This window comes from Epinephelus lanceolatus, chromosome 14 (assembly GCF_041903045.1).
Source record: "Epinephelus lanceolatus isolate andai-2023 chromosome 14, ASM4190304v1, whole genome shotgun sequence".
NCBI classification, from domain to species: Eukaryota; Metazoa; Chordata; class Actinopteri; order Perciformes; family Serranidae; genus Epinephelus; species Epinephelus lanceolatus.
In genome coordinates, this window is record NC_135747.1 from 18,570,426 (window position 1) to 18,593,202 (window position 22,777).

A 22,777-nucleotide genomic window follows, 5' to 3' on the forward strand; every position below is an offset into this window, starting at 1 on the left:
GTTACAGAGAGTGACTCTACAAGATCCCCAGTCTTTGAAAAATCTTATTCTGTGACTAAAAACTCTCTGACTCATGGCACACTGTCTTTAGAGGTGAAAGGGTGTAAGACTTTAGTCTTTTAGAAGTATTTTCAAAGTAGTGTATAACAGACATTAATCACTTACGATACATCATCACACTCTACTTAACACCAACAATGAAACATTATGATGAAGCATGCTTTATCAGAGATGCATCAATACATATTTCACGTATGATAACTTATGATACTGTATGGACTATTTAAACATACTATGAGTCCTTACTACAGTTGATAGTGGAGGTGTGCATAGGTGAGTATAGGTATTCATAATACATCATTAGCCCCATCAGTCAGTCTCTAGTTTATAACTAGTCAAGAACATTAGCATTATGTGTGTTTATGAGTGCAGTCATACAGCATTATAAATACATTATAATTCACATTCATAATTATAGATCATAGAGAGCGTAACCCAATATGATTATGATTTGATTCAATTCAGGGGCCTGTGATCAATATGAGATGATATTATATGCCCATTTAACACAAGTGATTACAGACAAAGTTGCCATCCCTTTCTTTCCCCTTTTAGCCACAAAAGATAAAAACAACACATAAATAATGTAAATAAGTGTGACCGCTAAAATGCATTTAAGTTTACTTTAAGTTGACTCCACTAACACTCAGAAAACAGTACATGAGATAAGTTAGCTTTCAGGAAGAAACCGAAACCATCATCTTGCTCCTGAAACGTCAGGGGTATCTGGCTTAAAACCGTGAAGGCAAACATTTCCCAACAGCCATTAAATGTAACAACAATATAATTTAACAAAATCATTGAATTAGGCTCAATAACTGTCAAGGTTCACTGATAAATCACTTGTTTTTTGATAGTCACCATTAGCATAAGCTCTTTTACACTGCATAAATTAGCCTAGCAGCTTGCCGAGATTTCCTCTACTCATAGCTTAACATATGACATGTGTTGTTTAAGTTTTTTTTCTTACTTACTGTTGGTTGAAGTCACCGCATCTCCAAACAAAACAGCATGGTTGAATTTCAGCCTGCATGCACGTTTTTTCAGCTGAACGTTGTCAAAATAGAGCAGCTAATGTTGCTGCAAGAAGTGATGCCAGGCCAGGAAGGTATATTTTATTTCATAATGATATAGTTTACATATGGCATGTGCTTTGTCTGTTCATCCATACTTTCCCTAAATAAAATGATCCTTATTATCTTTTTTGGTAGCTTGCCATGATCTACCTGCTGCTGTTTAATGATAACAAAGAAGTTCAGAATAAAGGCATATCCCAGAGATGATGATATACATCAGTGTTTTCACTTTACATCAGTGATAATGGATTCTGATCATTGAAATGATACATGGATCCAGACTGGTCGATTGTTGGACCCTTAATATATAGAGATGACTGAAGTAGAAATGGAAAATTGCACTATGAAGAAACACAAAGATGACATAGGTAAATTGATTAAAAACAACAAAAAAAAACAACAGTATCAATTAAATACAAAGAGTAGTAAGTTTTGTAAACTTAGTCACTGCCAAGGAATTTTTGATCATAAAGAAATGTTTGGTGATGATGTAGTTGACCTGAGAAACATCAGTACCCTTTGCATTTAGCATGGTTTATGATGATAAGCTCCTGCTTGTCTGTAAGATGAGATGTCGACCTTGTTGATGCTCCTGAGTGACACACACTTTTTGTCTGACTCGTGTCTGGTGATGTGATGATGCAAGACTCTGAATGATGTGGGACAGAACCTGCATGAGGCTGAAATAATTATTCTGTACATGCTGTGCAAAAGACTTCTCTGATATCAGATTTGTGTAATAATTCAATTTTGAATATTCAAGGAGAACAGCTGAGGCTCATCAAGTTATTTTCTTAATCATCAAAATGACAAGAGTATAAGTTTTATCACGAGTCATGTCTGAGAAAGTGGCCACAAGAATGGGGCGGAGGAAGTTGTTTTTGAGTAAAGCAGACACACAGGCATCGATTATGTGATCAGTTGCAGCTTTTTAATTAGAGAGACTGGCCAGCGGTTCCAGCCTCATCTTTCAGTCCCACCATAAAAGATTTTATATGAGACTAACAGCCTTAAAACTAAAAAAATGTTCTAGAAAGCTCTGGGAATCTGCTACAGACAGTAGAGTTGAAAGTACTTGATTTGTCGTATCAGGGCATTGTTCCTTCAGCAGAAACAATACAAATGAAATCTGTGTTTAAACCTTGTAGTCATGGAACAATACTCACTCTGTCACAGTAAGGTTTTCATGAGTCATGATGCATCTGTTTCTTTTGCCATCTCTGTTTCTGAAATCTATTGAGAAATCCTTCTTCTTAGTGGAGGCGGAGTGTGTACGACCACTATTTCATAACCAGATGTCTGACCTTGAAACAGTGAAAGCTGGCTGTCAGACTGAAGATCATCACAGGTCAATGTGCTGCTGCAGGGGAGCTAATTCATCTGAGCCTTGCAAAGATGGGTGCTATGGCCAACTTGATAGCACTGTACAATGACAGCTTTGTCGTTTCCATCTTGCAGATCTCTTAATTGTGAGAAGTAATTAATATTGAAAGAAAATGAATGCATGCAACTTTTTTCTTTAAAATGTTGTCCTGTCAAGTGACATCCTGCGGTCATGTTCTTTTTGATTTATTGTATTTTCACTGATGAAAAATCAATAATGATATACATTGTTGTCCTCTTTGTGGTTTAATGTGATAGTGTTTGAAATACAGAAATGCAAAATGTTGAGATATTTTTAGTAGGCAAAAATCTCTTTTAATTCACTCTGATTTATAACAAGAATCAGGAAAATATTGGTTGTAATGTTTGGCCACGTCACAGCCACCATTTCCTTTATACTGGAGGCTGCAGACAGAGTGGCTGAATCGACTACGGCATGTTGCTGGCATCTGAATTACATTGGGACCCAAATCAGTGGCCCACCAGTCTGTTGCTATGGCAACCGCTGGCTTTACACACTTTGGGTGCCGGCTGGTGTCGTACCAAACAGCACTCCTGCTCTCTCCGTGCCCTCTCAGTCCCGCTGTGTGTGTAAATGTGTGTGTGTGTGCGTCTTCCTGGCCGTGTGTTGCATTGACTCGGGGCTTCCAGTCGTAGTCTCAGCTCAGAGAGGGAGCGTTCTCAGCCTCAGTCTGCCTGTCACACAGGTAAAACATGCTTTTGCTTCATTAGGAGAGTGTGTCTGTGTCTGTTATTGTTGATTATGGATGTAGATGCAGGTGTGATGCAGCATTTTCTGTATATTCGAGCAGCTCTTTGTGTACATGTATGTGGGCTATTTTCATGTCGAGGCTCCTATGTCATTTGACATCACTCTGTCAGAGAAATGCTGAGACAACCAGACCAGGCTTTCATCACTGCCAGCTAGCTTTGTGGATGTGACAAGGTCATTTTTTACAGTGCTATGGCTTTGTGAATGTGCATTTCTGTGAATCTATTCATCCATAATGCGTCAATGAACCCTGTGCCCTCATTGTTGCTTTTAAATGTGTGTCTGGAAGTGAGACTGCATTTTGTTTTTATCCTCCCGTAACATATGCATGAAGCCTTTTGAGAATAACAATGGAGTAGTCCAGCTAGGATTTTATGTATTTAATTTATGTTTTAGTCTTTTAAGCATTACTTGTCAGTTTTAAACTTGAATAAATGTATATTATCACAACAGACTAATTTCTGAGGAAGATTATCTGCCCAATGTTGCATTTCTTCAGTGTCACCAACCATCAAAAAACTAACCATGGAAAGAAGTGTGATTCACGTGGAAATAATATTAAAATTCCAAACACATTGCTCACAATCCTAACTGGATATAGGAGTCAGACAGTCTGTCACCTCAAGAAAACAAAGAGAAAATGCCCTTTTTACAACACGATGAGTCAGGATTACTTACAGACTAGCCACATTTTTTGTCTCTCACCAAAATCCATCTTGAGTCTTAAAATGTATAAAAGAAAAATACAAAGATCCATTGTGAGTCATATATGTCTCTCTTTTGTATTGAGTCAAAGAATGTGAAAGGAATCTCCAGAAGGTAAAAGTAATTTCAACAACAAACCCTAGAGCATGTGCACATACAGCACAACTCCTCCTGAAATGGCATCAGCCCATTTCCTCCCATTTCCCATTTTCTGTTTTTATAAGTGTGCACTGGGTAGCAGGACCTTGTTCACCACCACCTATATTGAACCTCCTTACCTGCAACTGGTCAGCAGTGTAATGTGATTTGTTTCAACTGCATAATGTAGCTTTGCTTCCACTACTGTAAAACTTCAATTAAAAGCCTAGTCCCAATTAAACGGCCAGTCCCTTTTACTAGCCCGGCGTGGCTACACATTTTGACAAATAAAGGCCTGTCTCAATTAGAACCCTAGTCTGGTTGCCAAGCAGTTAATTTTTATAGAAGTTCTACGGATGTATAAAACCAGGTATATTCATATTCCTTTAGTGTGTAAGGGTCCACTGATGTTAATATTGTTTTAACAGGATGAAGTGGTGTTGAGTTGGTATGTCGGGTGCTGTAAAAATGTTTATCAAAACGCTCTCTCTCTGTTGCCTTATCTATCCAAACTTAGATTAAATGAATGATTTGTAATTGATATGTTGTTTTTATAAGTAACATTCATACTGGTTTAAATAAAAAATGTGATTGTATTTCCTGTCTTTGCTGAGCAACAGTTTTGCATGAAAGGAATTAAAGGCCTGTCGCCACAGACGCTTGTCCCAAATATAAGCCTGTTGACTTCGGTTATTTAAGCAAATAATAGCCCGGGCTACTAATTGAAGTTTTATGGTATTCTTTTCAAGTTTTATATTAGCTTCTGTATGTTTTTCATCTTGCTTTGAGGCTTGCCATGGACACTATTGCATGAATACACCTAGAGAATACTGGGATTTTTGTCCATTCGTTTTTTAAAAAAACAGTCATTTCTAGGTTTTAGGACTCTGTCTAAACCATGAAAAGAACTTGAAACTGATCCCATGTACCCATGGATAGCAGAAAAGCACTAACATTTTGTCCTCAGCCCCATGCACTCTGGAGGTGTCGTCTGACTCACAAAATGGATCTATTAACACAAATCTGCAGGGTTATTTGACCCCAGGTCTAAGCTTCAGGGGCTGTTTTTAGTTATTTGATGTCACAGCCAATGATTGCATTTGACGTTTTTGCCTTTCAGCTCTATTTTCCAGTACTGGAAGAAAGGGTTTTTGCCTGGAAGCAGTGAATAAGGTGGTACACGTACATTGTACTTTGCTATTGAAAATGGGAAATGGCTGCTTTGAGTTAGTGAGTGGGCTGTGTTAAGTGTTCCCGGAAGGAGTGTGTGTGTGCGTGTGTGTAATTGCATGTGTGTATGGCTGCCAGCTTGTTTGTGTTGATGTGTGGGCGATGTTAGATAGAGAAAGGTCCTGAAACAGCAGCGGTAAAAGCATCACACTGCCACCCAATCCCACATAATCACTGTTAATATGCAAATGAAGGCTGGTTTGATTAGAACTCTGCAGCGCCCCCCTTCAATCAAACTAATGCATGCAGGCATACAGATGTAAGATGAAATTATAGTTTAGTAAATTGTCCTTGTTTGGCATCTGATTTGGGGCAAAGCTGATACAAAAGATTTGTACATGAAAACACATGCATAAATCACTGTCACAGATTTAGCTCCTACTTTAAATTCACTCACTCTTTTCTCTTGGTAGGTATCAGCTTGAGCCTTCACCTACTGTACTGTCCTCATTTATCTCCTGCTGCTCACCAGCGTCAGACAGCCAGACAGTGTTGACAGATTCTTCCTGAGTGTTGACACCAGTATTGTCATGAAGAGTGCAAATCTCATATTCCGTCAATTTCCTTGTAAAAGACTGAATTCACTATTGAATCTCATGAATGTCTGCGAGCCGAAACTGCGTTTCACTGTCACCTTGAACAGATAAAAGAGGGAGAATTGTATCTGCAGTCCTGCTGTTCACAGTCCGCCGCAGCAGTCACTCAACCAGCTGAAAATATTCACCAGCATCAAACATCCCCACTCTCTCTCACACTAACTTCCATGGTTCAATTTGGGCCAGGGACCTTTGTTGCATGTTGTAGCCTCTGTCTCTCCGTGCACTCTCTGTCTTTGTCTCCACATGCCGAACAACATCTCGAGAAAAAATGCTGATACAGTTGGATTCAGCCCAGAGTGGATGGTTTCAGTATGAAATAAAGTGTATAAATCTTGTTTGGTGGTAGCTATATAATCCCAGTTTCATTTTTAGTCTGCACTTGTAAAGGGATACTGGGTTTCCATAGCGACACCCACAGCCTTCACTAGCAGCTCTAGCTTCCCTGCAGTTATGGTAACAATTTCAGCTCCCTCACAGTGGGTTTCATCACAGGTTTTGATGACATGATTCAAAAATACAATGAAATGAAATGGCTGAAAGAAAGGGGGGGGGGGGGTATTTTATGTGTTTAACATTGATATATATCCCATTAAAGTGAACTTAGCGTCATGCTGTCCTTATTAACATCCTGCTTCTTATTACTCTCACTTAGTTATTTCACAGATTGAAACCTGGCAGCTGCCCAGTACAACCACAGTGCCCTGATGTACTGGAGCAGCTGGGGATTTTCTGCATTTTTCTTTCGAGCCAGTCCTTAGATTAAGTAATTCTTTCAACTTTAAAACTGAGGACATTTTGTCTGAATGACCTTGTGTGTGTGTCTGTGTGTTTGTTTTCAGAGCAAGTGTCAGCGCGGATCGTGCAGGAAGTGACAGCAGAGGCAGTGGCGGTACTGAAGGGAGAGCAGGAGACTCAGAGGCTGCCATCAGGTAAGCCACATCCACAGATGAACACACACTTGTACAAGTGCTGTGCTCCTTCTTCCATCCAGTGCCTATCCCAGCTTGGCACTGGCAGGGTACATGCTGGATAGGTCACCAGTCATCAGTACACCTAACCTGCATGGGTGGGAGGAAATCGTAACACCAATACTTTTCTCTATTTAAAGGTGCAGTGTGTAGAGGAGGGATCTATTGGCAGAAATGGACGCATGTATTATCACCTAAAACTAAGAAGTGTTATGTTTTTCTTAGCTTAGAATGAGCCCTTTATATCCACATAGGGAACAGGGTCCTCTTTTGTGAAATCCACCATGTTGCACCACCATGTTTCGACTCTAGCCCAGAGGAACAAATCAAACGCTGGTCCTATAAAGGCTCGTTCATGTATTTACATTACCTGGAAGCCACCGTTGGTTGTCTACATGCTTGGAAAGGAAAGGGTGCAGTCTGCAAGACGCCACTAAATCCTGCACACTGCACCTTTAAATTATTGATTGTCCCCTGAATGTTAAATCAAGACACTAATCAAACTACAGGATGTGACAAAATATTGCACACACATACACACACACACACACACATACACAAGCCAGGCCTGTCATTCAAAACCTTTTTTTTTCTTTCAAATTATGGTGAGAGATGATAACTCTCTGTTGCAGACAGTGTTACAACAGGGTGTCCAGTAGAGCAGTGCAGCAGCAAAATTGCAGAGGATTGCCAACTTAAAAAGACCACCGTATCTCAAATAGTGCATAAAAGACATGTTGCGGGGAGGAGAGTATCAGGTCTGAGTGTGGCAGTTATCTCCCTGAGCTAACTCATGTGCTTTGCTGTATTTGCTCACCTCAGCAAAAGAAGACTTGGGCTGTTTTGTGAGGAAATGGGAATAGGAAAGGAAAACACTTCACATAGGTTTATTAAAAAAAGCAAATGGCAGAATTAAGTGGAACTCCACCGATTTGACACATCAAAGTATGTTTACAGGTGCTGTAGAGTGCTACTGCATATGTGAGAAAAAAATAAAGCCTTTTATGGTGTGATTATTGCCTGAAGTGGTGTCACTAAGGTCAGCATTCTCTGGGGCTGAAGACTGTCAGAGGCTTGAAAATAAAAACAAATCTGGGAATGTGGAGTTGCCACACTTGGCTACTGACGTAACACACCCGCAACTTTGACTACTAACTATTGGTGGCCAAGTAGCATCGTGGGTAGGGGTTTAATTCACAATAGTCACAGTTTGGTTTGGTACGACACACTGGTGTCACAGTATGGTATGGTTTTGAAACAGCACATAAGTATCATCAAGCATTGTTTATTCAGGGAAAATTGACTGAGCATTAAACTCTTTACAGCAATGCCCTGAGGTAACATTCAATGGGCTAGAAGGATACAAATATATGATTGCAATAAAGTGATGAAAAAAAGTCCATAAAAACAAATTAGAGGCAGCAATGTCTATCAGAAATTATAAACAGCAATAAATTAAAAAATAAAAATAAAAAAAACGGTAAAAAGACGAAAAAGTTAAATAATTAAGAATGGAGTAAAGGACAGAAACTATTTTTTTTTCATCTTATTTTGTTTTATTTTATTTTAATTTTATTTTATTTTCAGTTTTAATTTTAATTTTAATGTATTTTATTCTATTCTATTTTAGTTTATTTTAGTTTATTTCAATTTAGTTTAGTTTTTTATACAAAGCAGAAATTACAGTCTGGTTTAAAATACATTAAACATGTTCTTAAACCCCACATTTCCTACTACAATTAGATATGGCTGACTTACTGCTGTGGGGAGAACCTTAGCTTGAAGCTTGTGTTGGTCCTTGTTTTTGTCTCAATCCACTGATTGACACGCTTGGGTGATATAAGTTGACGTGCCTGAAGTATTCCCACTGATGTAACTTATTGTTGTGTAGCAGATTTGATACACCATTGTTTTTTTATCCACCACTCCCTTGCCATCGCCCTCATGATTCCAAGTGAAACCAAAGTGGCTCGCCAGGCCTGTAGGTTATTGGAGGATCCTCTATCCCTGGTCTAGTAATGGCATTACAGGCATTTCTAACCATCTTGCAAGCTAGCTTAGCGTAGCGTGCCTCCCAGCATTCAACAAATCATTTGGTTTGTAAAGCATACTGAACCGAAAGCCTCGTACCTAAGAGTTCAAAACAAATACTTGTATTGTTACACCCCTAATTGTGAGTAATATATGCTTGATAACAATGGAGAGCTTGTGGATTAAAAAAGATGATATCTCCGATTCTGCTGCATCAGTTGTTGTTTTTTTTTGTTTTTTTTTTCTTAACTGTCCATTGGGAGTCCAACAATTCAAGTCACTGGTAGCTGATAGCCAGCATGACAGAGTTGCAGAGGCTGAGTTCAGGGGTGGACTGGCCATCTGGAAGTTCTGGAGAACCATAGAACGGCCGGTACTCCAGGACGGCCGGCGGCCGCCACGCAGTCATCACCGTTTTTTTTTTTTTGTTTGTTTGTTTTTTTTCCTCCCTGATAATCTACTGTTCCACGTCCAGTCTGCTAGGTGGCAGCCTTTAAATTGGATGCCAGCTGGCCCATAGATATCTATGAGCCGGCCGGCCGCCAATCAAATTGAAGAAGAAGGAAGCGCAATACCGTATGCGCACCGGTTGTTGTGGGCTGGGCCGAGTCAAAGTCCAGGGCTGTTTTTTAGTCCCAGTCCGCCCCTGGCTGAGTTGTCATCATTTATCTTCAGCTTGATGATTGTACTGTTTCTTCAGTGCTGGTCTAGCACTTACCTGTATAGCTATTGATTATATACAATTGAACAGCCACGGATGCTCAGAGTCCTTTACAATATGTGATTTATATAACTATACTGTATCTTCTTCTTCCTCCGTCTCTCTTTATAGTTGAAGACACTACAAATTTGCCTCCCTCTCCTCCCCCCTCACCTGCTGCAGAGCACTTTGGTCCTCTGGAACAAGGTAGGCCAAGAACGCGATAAGTGTTTTTATGAGAGTATGTCTCTAATGGAGGAGATTGTGGTTTCCTTCTTTTCCATGACTGAAGCCCTGGAGTTCTGTGGTCGCAACCTCATTAGGGTACTGATGTTGGTTGGCTCCGGGGCTACTCTTTAATCCCCCCACCCCCTCTCAGGACATCCCCCACCTACAGGGGACAAACCACACATTGGTACCCTTTCAAGAAACATGTACATACCAGAGTTACTAAAAGCAGGAACATGTTCTCCATTTTTCACACATCCATTTCTTCTTAAATCCTGCTTCCTCCTCATCGTACACGTGGAACAGATACGACATGTATCTTCTTCTTCATCACCATTTATCTCTAAAATAAAGAAGCACTCACATGCATGAACAACTCGTTATAAGTGCACTCTTTTGTTATCATCCTCTTCTTCCATTTCCCTTTCTAACATCCACACCTCGCTGTCTTCCCACACACTAATTTGACAGCCAATTTAGGTAACCTTCCAACTTCCTGTTGTTTGTGTGATTGGTTGAGTTATGTCTTTTGTTTTGCATGTCTGATCATGGTGTTTTTGTGATTGTTCTCTGTCAGTCTTTTTTTGTACAGTGTTTTATTTTTTGATTTTTTTGTGTATGTGGCTATGGCTACAGGTAAGAGTTTTAGCTCTATAAACATTACTTGAAGACATTGCTGCCCTCAAGCTATAGCCAAAGACCACAGTAAAAGCCTCAGATGAACCTTAGTAACAAAAGTAAGGTGTAAAAATGAACCAAAATAATAAAGCCTCCATGAACTATATAAATGCAATGCAGGTGAACTGGATTATCTTGGTAAGCTAGTTAGTTTCAAACTAGGCATGCTAGCATATAGCTAAGCAATGCTTATAAATGGCTGAAAATACTTTTTACCTTAATTTAGGAGGTGCTATGCTTCAATTTTATAACAGAATTTGTTCTTCCCATTAGCATTTTGATACGTTTTGATTCTTTTTCTTTGACTTTGAATTGTAGTTTAAGCAACGCAGTGAGATTTTGGTGCAGCTGCCTGCAAGAAATGGTTGTACAGTGTAACTAAATCATCAGTCTGCTTCATGCTTGGCCTGTGTCTTCATGTCTGCTCCGTTTGCAGTCTGGCTGGAATGTAATGAGAGAGTCTGTAGGCGGGTCAGCCATGCACCAAATACAGATGGTCAGTTGTGGCAACGTTGTGTTTTTGTTTACAGAGCCAGAAGTCAGGACTGACATGTATAGTATGAGTTTCCTACGGAAGGCGACAGTTTGGTGTGTTCTTGACCAAATAGAGTGCTAAAGAGGTTTAGTTGTTTGGGGTGTTGGTCAGGATACAAAACCAGAAGGTATTGACAGACTAAGTCATCTCATGGCCTTAAAGATGATGTTCTTTTAGATTTGATTTTTTAACCTACACAGGGGTTTACCCTTTGTTGTAAAATAGGGATTAGATGGTGTCTTTGATTGGATCCTCAGGTTTGTCCAAGTACAGAGGTTTGCTTGTGTAGTGGCAACACACGGTGCTGATTGTGTTTCTACGATGCTGCTGTATCAGTATTATAATTGTTGTTGTAAGTGTTTGTGTTGTACGTCTTTTATTTAGGTTAAATCAATTATACGTGACGCAGTTCATATTATCTTCTTCGAATGATGCCAAACGAGTGTGTGTACTAATTTTGTTTGTTCCAGAGTATGGCTGGCCCCCAAAGCTTTGTCACCTTTGAGTTGCTTGTCACTGTCTCCTTGTCAATGTCCTGTGTGTTGTGTTTCTCTTGCTCTCAATCAAGTTTTGTCTCCTTCTTGCATTCCCCTTTCTGGTGACTCTCTCTATTTTTTGTTGCCTATTTTAAATTTGTCTTTTTCGTTTTTGTTGTGGTCATTTTTTTACTCCTCAAGCTCCCTTTTCCCTGCAAAAAAATGTCCATCTTAAGAAGTAAAGTAAGGATTTATCTAGCAAATAAGATGTCGATTTTGTATCATTTCAATATATAATTAACATTTGAAGACCAAAGCTGGCCCCAGTTTAAGTCATAATTGAGTATGACCCCCTGTTTAAACAAGTATTGTCTCATAGATATGAATTCCAATTAAAGACCTAAGCCAAAAATAGAAAGATACATTTCCAAGTGAAGTCACTATGTTTCCACAAAACAACATTTTACTTCTATTTCTTACACAATTTAATTCTGCCTATCAACCGATGGCAAAAGGCTGAAACACCCTTAAAGCTGGAGTAGGCAGTTTTATTTTGGCATCATTTGGCAAATATTCCATAATAATTTTTGAGCAAAAGTAATTAATGTAGTCAGAGAGAAAACTAGAGTTCTGCACCTCCTGTGCTCCTCTGTGTTCAGGCTTTAGAAAATCCAGGCAAAGATGGGAGACTTTGGTGAATCAAAAGTCATTTCAGAGAGAAACAACATTGCTGTTTGCTGTTCTACAAATACAGGGGCGTGTGCACATCCCCTCAGTGAAAGCCTGATTCAATAGTGGAGAATCCTGCAGAGAAAACATAACAATTTTTACATAGAGCTGTCCTGCAGAGAACTCAGCATGCTAATGTCAGTGCGCTTAACAGGGAGGTACAATTGTGAATCATCCGCATAACAGTGAGAAGAGACACCATGTTGATGGATGACATCACCCAAGGGGAATGTGTATAATGAGAACAAAATTGGACCAAGGATTGACCCTTGAGGCACACCGTGTTTGATATGGGAAATGGATGACATGTTAACAGAGACACAAAACTTCCTGTTTGACAAGAGTGTGGGGAACCAGTTTTAGGCAGTGCCAGATACACCCACCCAGTGCCTTAGTCTGTCTAAGAGAATGCCATGATAAATTGTGTCAAAGGCTGCACTTAAGTCCAGCAGCACAAGAACTGAGCACATGCCTGTGTCAGCATTCATTAAAAGGTCATTAGTGACTTTGAGGAGGGCTGTCTCAGTGCTGTGATACTGATGAAAACTAGATTCAAGCTTTTCAGATATACTGTTGTTTTCCACAGCATCAAGAAGCTGCTTTGAAACTGCTTTTTTTCTAGAATCTTATAAATAAAAGGCAGTTTAGAGATGGACAGTAATTTCCTAAGAGGATTGGATCCAGCCCAGGTTTTTAAAGGACTGGTTGGACACAAACAGTTTTAAAGTAATCTGTGACAGAACTAGTAGACAGAGAAAGCAAACTATGCCCAAAACAATCAGTCACCTCAAATAAAAACTTAGTTGGAACTATGTCAAGGTGCATGGTGGATACTTTCATATGATATATGATTTCTATGAGCTCAGACAGAGTAATGGGGGGAAATTGCTCAGGGAATCACAGTGCGGGTAATCAGCATCCAAAAATGTAGTACTGGGAGTGATACCAAGTCCTATTAACTCCACCTTACCAGCAAAGTGCAATAAAAAGTCTTCACAGTCAGCATCAGAGTCTGCAGAGGCACAAGGAGGGGCAGGGTTTACTAACTGGTTCGACAGTCTCTGGCTTTTGCTTGATAGCTAGTGTCAGCAAAAAATGTTGCACATTTACAATCAGTTGTTAGTGCAGTGAGCTTGTTTACTATATTACACGAATGTAGCTGTCACACTGAAAATCCCACTGTGCCTCATTCAAACTTTAAAACTTTATATAAGAAAAAAAGGAATTGTCAAATATTTGTATTGAACAGCCAAATCAGATTTGACTGGCATAATTTTGAGTCGCGTACAGCCCTAGTTCTTTTTAGCAAAGTTGCAAAGCCCCTGTTCAGTTGGGATGCTATCAGTGTTTTCAAAACAAAACTAGACAGGGAGACTCAATATTATATCGAATCACCTTTAAGATGGACATTCTTTGATGTGTTCTCCATTTCTTTATTGTTTACTATTTCCTTTTCCTTCTTTCCTATCCTTTTCTTCCTCTTCGCTCTCTCTTTCAGTCCGTGTGTCCAGATTTCCCTGCAGTTCTTCTCCTTGTGTCTGTCTTGTTTGTAGATGTAGGGGATGAGGAGGAGGCGGGCCCTCTCCGCCGCTTCCAAAATTCTCGGGAGAGGTGCAAGTTCCTCGCCCCCTCCATCTCAGTTTCCGTGCCCGAGGACGACCCCTACCACTCCGACGAGGAGTACTATGAGCACCCATTGTTCAGCCCAGAGTGGACGCACTCGGGCTCTCGCCCCACAGGGCAGGCCGTGGCCTTTAGACAGATTGAAGGTGAACCACGCATGGTTCCTCTTTGCCATTTCCCCCCCTCCATTCCTCTCTTTCTCACTCTGTTTCTCTCCTTTCTCTTTTTAACACCAACTTCCTCTCCTTCTGTGATTTGACCTCCTCCCTCCATCCCTCCATCCCCCCCTCCTCCCGTCCTTCCGTCTCTCCGTCCGTCAGTTCGTCTCTTCGTCCGTCAGTTCGTCTGTCCTTGTGTGTGTTTCTGTGTCCTTGTGATGTTTGTTCGCTCAAAACCTGAGCAGTTTCATATTTGTTTTTAACAGTCATTTCTTATTATTTTTGTATTTTTTATTTCACCCAAAGCCATTGCTACCTGTGGTTGCCATGCCGTTGCGTCCAACACATAGCAGTGAAGTCTCAAAAATAGGACACTTTTAAATTGTGACTCACTCAATGGACATAATACACGACAGCTCTCATCAGCAAGATCACATGGCCACCAAGGTTTTACTTTTGGGACATAAAGTAAGGTCCAAATGGCTTTCGTGAATCTGTCAGTTATGCGGAGCATGATTGATGACCTCCATGCACAGATTCCTTTACACCAATCATCTCCCAGAGTTGTGTTTTGGTTCATTTGTCAAGATGACCCCTCACCCCCTTAATTATGCTGTACCATGTCAAACCCACTACTCTCATCCTATGCTCCTCTCACACACTCACTGTGGCAACAAGGAAGACTTTCAGCTCCACACACATTTTCAAACACTTCCACCTGCAAACATGTTGACTGTCTTTACAACAGGGAACCTAGGACCTCAGTGTATTAACACTTAAGCTGTACAAACACACAACATAGCCTTTTACGTTATCTTATACGTTATTCGGGCAGCTTCAACAACGGACTTTATTTAAAGCTCTGCCTTCTCCCAAAGCATACCCTAATTGATTTTAACTCCTCTGGTACATTTCGCCAGAGCAGCATATTGTGCACAATTCATAACATTGATGAGGCTGAGATAGAAAGTATTGGTCAGTATCTAAATGGCTACATCTATCCATCTGTTTTTTAAATGTATCCATCCATTCAATAAACACAAGGCAAAGAATGTAAAGAGTATGTAATTGACTGTGGTATAAGTTGTATAAATAGTGTTAATGCAGACTGATTCTTAACTCCCCCAGCCTCCCCCAACCCATCATTGTCCAGTTAGCTCTATGTCATATGCAGCAACATTTGGCTGCAAATACATTAAATATAATTTGTGTAACCTACACAAGAACTCTAAATGTTATACAGCAATGGCTGCTGACGACCAAAGCTGCACGCCCCCATGTTGACCATTACACAGTTAAAAATCCAGTCTGTGCAGTGTCGTGAATCTAAGGAGCTCTGCTTTTTACTGTACCGGACTGCAGCTCTTCAAGGTTGTCTCTTCTAAATAGCGAGTGATTTCAGAAGTGCTCTGACCTGAAGGGCTTCTCCAGTAGTGCAATGTCAGGCCATGAAGTGTTCTTCATTTATTTTTCCATTTTCCTTAAACAGCCTCAGTTATTAAAGATGGTAGGTCAGTCTGGGTTGAAGGCAAGATGTGTGCAAGAGAAAGAGGGAAGTGGAAATGGTTATATATATATATATATATATATATATATATATATATATATATATATTATAAAACTGGTTCTTGATTATGGCAAGAAAAAAGATAGATATTGAGAAAAAAATCTCATGCATGCCTATAACCAATAGTTTTCTTGCATACTGGTTACATTTAGCACCCAAAGTAGAAATGCATACAAACAGAATGAAAACAAAAACCACCCATACACAACACTCTGTACTTTATGTGTAATGTACCTATTTGTGTGAATAGACATACACTTTAGGTCATCTTTTCCCTGAGCTGAAAGTGTCCCATCATAAGTTGTGTTCACACATAACCCAAGTCTGTGTTGCCTGTAGTCTTAATGTGTCCCCCTCTCATCCTGTTTTTGAGAAGAAGAGACCATGGAGGCTCTTACAGCTGATTACGAGGAGGAGGTGGAAGAGGAGGAGGAGGAGGAGGAGGAGAGTGCAGAGGCAGCAGAGTCCGAGGCAGCTCTTGATGAGCAGCAGTGGAGCGGGGAAGAGCCCGAGCTGGACAGCCCCCAAGCTGAGCCCTTAGAGCAGGCAGAGGCCATAGACGAGGCCCAGGATCTAGACCTGGAGCCAGACGAAGCAGCTAGTGCTGCTGCAGAAAGCTCTTTGGACAGAGAGGAGGAGGAAGCAGAGGGTGGGGAGAGCTCTGACACAGGTGTGTCCTGCCCTCTGCTCTCCTTGCCTGCATGTTACTGCATTGTCCACTGTATAAGAATGACAGATGTGTCAAAAGGAACCCATAAGCACATAACATAAGCATTACAATTCAGGTGGAATGCCAAGTAATCCTCCCTGCGCTCTGCTGTGGCTGCAAGGCAACACAGGCTTGTTGGTGAAAAGAATCATGTTCTTTTAACTTAACCTGGTTTTATTGTGTGCTATTCTTGCGCTTGTATTTTCTTTTTCCTGCTGTGGTTTTCAGGGCCGGCTGTTTCGTATTGGTATGATGAAGTGAAGTGTTGCTGATCGTAACAGTGCTTTTTTTTCACCGGCTATAAGCTTACAGGTTTCTCGTTGTGTTTACCCGTGGCTTGGTGCTGATATGCCAGTGCTATGCACTGTTTGTAACCATGAATCATACTTACTAAACATGGGTCACTCATATTATTACCATGATTCTGTGTGCTTAATTTTCAGGGAATTTTGTGTTGGCTGTCTCATGTTAAGTGTGGTATAACTGTCTCATCAAATGCATTGTCGTGTCAATAAAATTCCAATCTTTTTTTTATCTTTTCATCGTCACTCTAAGTGACAGTGTATGGCATTTTTCTGTCATTCACCAGCAAGGTTCTTCTTTATTTGTGCCAGCGTTCTCTGAATATCATTATTGAGAGCCAAAATTCATTTGATGTTGATAAAACTGTTATAGATCTCAACTGGTGAAATTCTCATAAGATTTCATCATACTTAAGAAGACAAAGAATGACAGAAATGCTAATCTTTTTTGTATCTGATTGTTCTGAAGAGTCGCATGGATATCCATCCCATCTATTATTGCTTGTTTCCCATAAGTCAGCATCACAGTTGCCTCATGCCGGTTCCGTCACATACCATCTCATATTGTCATCCATCTGTGACTTGGTGGGCCCCATAATCTCGCCGTACCTCTTCAGTGATGGCCGTGTCATTGTGCTGTAAGTTTCTGAGGAGAGCTTTGCCTGTTCCTGTGATAACAGCTTTCCCAGTCCCCAGCTTAATAAATATCTCACTCGAAGCATGCCAAAGCATTACTTTTCTATGTTGATCAAAACAGCCAACTTACAGATGTCCTTTCAGCTTTGAAGATGGATTCAGACAAGCAGGGCAGCGAGAAAAGTGGTTCCATGAGCCCAGACAGCATCGGATCGGAGAAACGCCCGGAGGAGTTTTTTGAGCCCCAGATGCAAGGGTTCTTTGCTGGTGAACGAGTTGTACCAGAGAGCCCAACGATGGATATGCCATCCTTTGTACCTCCGAATGTTCAAAACCAAGCCAAAGAATGTGTCAGATCACTCACACTCCAGCCTACATATGGCGAGCCTATTACAGTGTCAGAGAAACAGCCATCAGTGGAGGTGGTAGAGATCAGCAGCATAGGTTCTCCCTCTGATTTCTCATCACTGGGAGACAAAGTTCAAGGAGGAGAATCACCAAGGGATGCTAGAGACAGATCTGGCATGTCAGCATATTTTGAAACATCAGCCATGGATGTTGATGAGGCGCCGCAATCTAAAGGTGAGGGTTATTACGAACTGAGCAGATCTGGTGAAGAGAAGAGTCCGGCTGATGGCAGGCCTGAGGAGATCAGCTACAGCACACTCGCTGAAGCTCAGGATAAACCCGAAACTAAAGAAAGTACAGCAGAGGACACTAGAGTGTTCACAGTTCCTGACAGGAGTAATGAATGCCGGCTTTCCCCGGGTAAATTGGCCTTAGAGCAGAGGAGTTACTCACTTAACATCACCATTGGGGCAGTGGATCCGAGTGGCCAAGGGAAACCAAGGAACTTCTCCCCGCTGGCCACAGATATCATGTCATACACTAGTGGAAGTCTAGACGATTCAGCAGACTACCTCCCAGTCACTACGCCCTCTGTGGACAAGCCTCCATTGTTGCCTCCCTTGATCCTGGAGACTGCAGCTTCCATAACTTCAGATTCCTCATCTCCCCCAAGGACCACAGAACCAGTTTCAAAACCCAGCCCTGAATCGGAGTCGCCAGAATCACCACAGCCCCCTAAGAGCGCGTATAAGAATGGCACAGTGATGGCACAAGACTTGCCTGAGATGCTGGACCTTGCTGGTACCCGCTCCAGGCTGGCATCAGAAAACACTGACCCAGAAATCACACGGAGAAAGTCAATACAAGCTGATGCCCCACTCTTTGCTGATGACCCACTGGCTAGCTTAGTTTCAGGGGAACAAAGCCCCGGGGCCAGAAAGAGTGATAGCCAGCTGGAAGAGATGGGCTATTGTGTGTTCAGTGAATATTCAGGGCCCATGCCATCACCTGCAGATGTATTCAGCCCTACAAATGCTTCTGCACAGGCCTTCACCCCCTCCGTCCTGGAGGAAAAAGTGGCTGAGCAAGCTAGGAAATTAGCAGTCAGAGACACATCTGTGGAGGACAAGAGCCAGCCATCAGGAGGTGCTGATGTCACAGAGGAGACAGACCAGAAGCAAGAAGAGACAAAAGATTCTGCTGAAGAAAAGAGCAAGGAGGTTGCAGATGAAGAGTCCAAAAAATCTGTAAGTGAGACGCCAATTGCTCAACCGTGTGATTCCTTTGTGACACCAACGGTGACCGTAACTCTAGAAGAAGGCGGAAGGACAGAAAGTGAGACTGAACGACAAGCCAGTGGCGAAGGCTCGGCGTCAGAAACCGAGATCGCCGACTATGAGAGGCAGATCCGCAAATTGGAGATGGAGGACAGGCCTCTGAGTTTGGAGGAGGAAAGAGAGCTGCAGGAGCTGCGGGAGAAAGTGAAGCTGGTCCACCAGGAGGCCTATGAGGAAGTGGATGCCGAAGATGTGTACCAGCTGACCGGTGTGGCCAAGGACCGGATTGCCAGGCCAGTCAAAACGTCACCTGCTTCATCTGTGGACAGCAACATAGATGATGACAAGCTGCTCTCCCCGGTACTCTCACCTTCTAAACTTAAACAAAGAGAAATGTATGGTTCCCCCAAAAGAACACCTTCACCAGTGTTAGGAATAAACAAAGAGAAAGAGGAGTCAGAAAGAAAAATGAGGGAAGCAGAGGAAAAGAAAATGAAAGAAGAGAAAGAAGAGGCAGAGAGGAAAATCAGGGAAGAGGCAGAAAAGAAGGAAAAGGAATTGAAAGAGAAAGAAGAGAGGGAAAAGAGGGAGAAAGAAGAGAAAGAGAAAGAAGAGAGGGAAAAGAGGGAGAAAGAAGAGAAAGAGAAAGAAGAGAGGGAAAAGAGGGAGAAAGAAGAGAAAGAGAAAGAAGAGGCTGAGAGAATACTGAGGGAAGAAAAAGAAAGGAAGGAGAAAGAACAGAAAGAACAGGAGATGAAAGAAAAGGAGAAAGAGGAGAGAGAGAGGAAGGAGAAAGAAGAAAGAGAGAAGAAGGAAAGGGAAGAGAGGGAAAAGTTGGAGCAAGAGGAAAGAGAAAGGAAAGAGAAAGAGGAGAAAGAGAAGAAAGAAAGAGAGGAAAAGGAAAGGATAGAGAAAGAGCTGAGAGAGAAGGAAGAGAAAGAAAAGCTAGAGAAGGAACTCAAAGAAAAGGAGGAGAAAGAAAAGATAGAAAAGGAGCTGAAAGAGAAGGAGGAGAGGGAGAAAGTGGCAGAGATGGAGAAGAAGGTTGCAGAGGAGAAAGCAGCCACGGAGACTGTGGAGAAAGAGGCAGACAAACCTGCAGAGGCTGAGAAGGGGCAAGAGGAAGGTGAGGAGGACGTGTTAGAGAAAGCAGTGGCAGGAGCAGCGATGGTAAAGGAGATCCCAGAGACTCGCGCTGCCATCGAATCAGTGGTGACGGTCGAAGATGATTTTATCACTGTGGTCCAGACCATCGATGAAGCAGATGAGCCTGGACACAGTGTTCGTTTCTCTGCTCCACCTGAGGCTGAGGCCCTTTGTGTTGCTGCCCAGAAAGAGGAAGAAGAGGACGAGGAGGAGTCTGTAGAGTTAGCCCAAGAAGCAGACATTGAGGCTGCAAGTCTAGAAGAGGTGGGTGAGGTTCCTGAGGCCCCTGCCACCCCTGAGAAGGAGGCTCAAACCATAGAAACTGAAGGACAGACAGAAAGCTACGATAGAGATGAAACCACAATGGACGACTCCATCCTTGACAGCTCCTGGGTCGACACACAAGGTGAGCTATCTTTGATGGTTTGTTCCTTTATTGTAGCCATGTTTCCATAAATTTATTATTAGTTTGACCAATTGATCACGCTAATAGGATGTTTTACAGACTGTGGTTATCTGCAAAACAAATTTAAAAAAAGGACTGTTAAAATTGCGACTGATAAAAGCAGGTTAAAGTGTCTTTTTTAGATTGTTCAGGGTGGTTATTGCAGAGGGAATAAAGGATTTCTTGTAGATGTTTTTCAGGGCCAGTGGGACTTTGTAGCATCTGCCTGATGGCAGTAACTGGAAGGAGTGGTGGAGAGGGTGAGAAGGGTCCTCAGTGATCAGGGTGGCTTTCCTGACCAGTTCAGATAGAGGAGTGATAGAGTGAGTGATAACAGGATGAAATATTGAAGGTGAGAATGGTTTCAACGAGGGAACGGTAAACCAGAGTTAAAATGTCCTTGCTGACATGAAAAGCACTGAGTTTCCTCAGCAGGTGGAGGTGCTGTTGAGCTTTTTTGTACACAGAGTCAGTGTACTGTGAAGATGAAAGACAGGTGTCTATCTCTGTGAAGACGGAACCTGCTCTACCAGGTGACCCTGAATACTGAGTGGATGGAAAAAGAGGTGATGATCATAGTGATTTCTCTCTGCCCCCACAGCACATCTCAGCACAGGTCTTTGTGATGTTGAGCTCAAGTGAGCTATCACCAATTTTTTTGGACCACGTAGCTGACTGTCTGCTAGTATTGGTACAAAGCATTGTTGCCAGTCAGGTTAGACACCAGGGCCATGTCATCTGCGTACTTAAAAAGTGCCATTCCTTCACGGCTACAGGAGATACTATTAGTACAAACAGAGAAGAGATGAAGTAATTCCGCATAAAAGCTGTTATGCTCACCTGAAGTGCTTTTTGCCTTTGTTTGTTTGGTGATACAATAAAATGGATATGGAAATGCCTGTGCCAAATAAGTTCTGAACATATAACTCATATGACTGACTTCGTCGTCTCTGGACAGCATGAAATACGGCCAATACTAACTGACCTGCAGTAACAATTAAAACTTGCCCAATTGAAATCAACCCCTGAAACTCTGATGACTATGTAAAGCAGATGTGTTGTGCAATGGGCAGGGTACAATTTGTTGGCTGATGGCAGTCTGTACATGTACTGTAGGTACTGGGTGTGTGGGATTGTTAATAGCGACAGCTCTGTATGGACTGTGTATACGTAGGAAGTGTATGTATAAACTTTTTTCTATCTTTAAACAGCAGGTGCCACATGTATCCAAGACAAATTTCCTTTGGGACAATAAAGTCTTTCTTAGCTTAACTGGCTGATTACAGTCATGTGTAAATTAGCCTATACCACCAAATTCTGATGAAACCACGCTTTGCGGTGCCTAGTTTATTTGCTCCAAACCAGTTGATGGAAACATGTCTAAATCGCATTTCTTTTTTTGTCTCAACATTTTAAAAGTTTGCTTAAAATTCCCTTGACAATTTTATAGAAAACCAGCTATTGTTCTTCCCTTTTCTATCATCTACTGTTTCAAATAAACACGTTGTACTAAAAAAATAATACTGTCTTGTGTTTTTCATGTCCTGTTTCGCCTCACTGCAGATGATGATAAGAGTATGGCGACAGAGCAGATTGAGCCTTTGCCCAAGGTGCTCAGCCCAGTCAAAAAGCCTGGCGTAGTCCAGAACAAGCAGACGCAACCGAAGAAGACGGAGAAACAGGAGAAGCCAGTCAAATCAAAGGCCAAGGGAGGGCGGCCTAAAGGCAGAATCTCCACACCAGAGCGCAAACCTGTCCGCAAAGAACCTGTCTACATCCCCAGAGAGGAAGTCAAGAAGAAAAAAGGTTCTCATGATTTCTTGAACTATTATCAGAGTTGAAGTAGGAGGTATTTATAGACATTGTAGTTGTAGATTATAACCTTATCACATATCTAACCTGGGTATATATTACTTTTCCTTGTCCTGTCCTTTGAGTAAAACCATTTAAGGCACAGGCTCGGCATCATCATGTGCCCAAACTGGGGCTCTGCTGTTCTAAATTCACTGAAAACACAGTGGCTTGTGATTTATCGCCTACCTATACAGCTATTTGTGTCAAAACATGCAGTTTCATAATAATTCACTGACACAGTCATTTGAGTCAGCTGTTTTGAGTATAGTTCAACAAATGCAACAACTAAAAAGGGTGTCTGGGGAGTTTATATCCTGCAGCATTCCCTAATTTAACATGGCTCAACGTCTGTCTCTGCTTATTGTTGTGTCTCTGCCTTTGTCAATGGCCCTGTTTCCTCTGGT

At 41.6% G+C, this 22,777-nt stretch overlaps 1 protein-coding gene across 10 annotated transcripts in view; it reads left to right on the forward strand.

The window, feature by feature from the left end:
* The window catches only part of map2 (microtubule-associated protein 2), a 136,941-nt gene that overhangs the window by 84,312 nt on the left and 29,852 nt on the right, over positions 1-22,777 (forward strand). For 5 of the 10 annotated variants that reach the window (XM_078174420.1, XM_078174422.1, XM_078174423.1 and 2 more), the window contains 6 exons: positions 6,803-6,892; positions 9,795-9,869; positions 13,862-14,077; positions 16,033-16,326; positions 17,448-20,480; positions 22,083-22,325. In XM_078174420.1, coding sequence (XP_078030546.1) covers positions 6,803-6,892; positions 9,795-9,869; positions 13,862-14,077; positions 16,033-16,326; positions 17,448-20,480; positions 22,083-22,325 — 3,951 coding nt within the window. Of the gene's footprint in view, positions 1-3,115; positions 3,227-6,802; positions 6,893-9,794; positions 9,870-13,861; positions 14,078-16,032; positions 16,327-17,447; positions 20,481-22,082; positions 22,326-22,777 lie in introns of those variants that run through there. The other 5 variants (XM_078174428.1, XM_078174429.1, XM_078174430.1 and 2 more) reach the window with 4 other exon arrangements.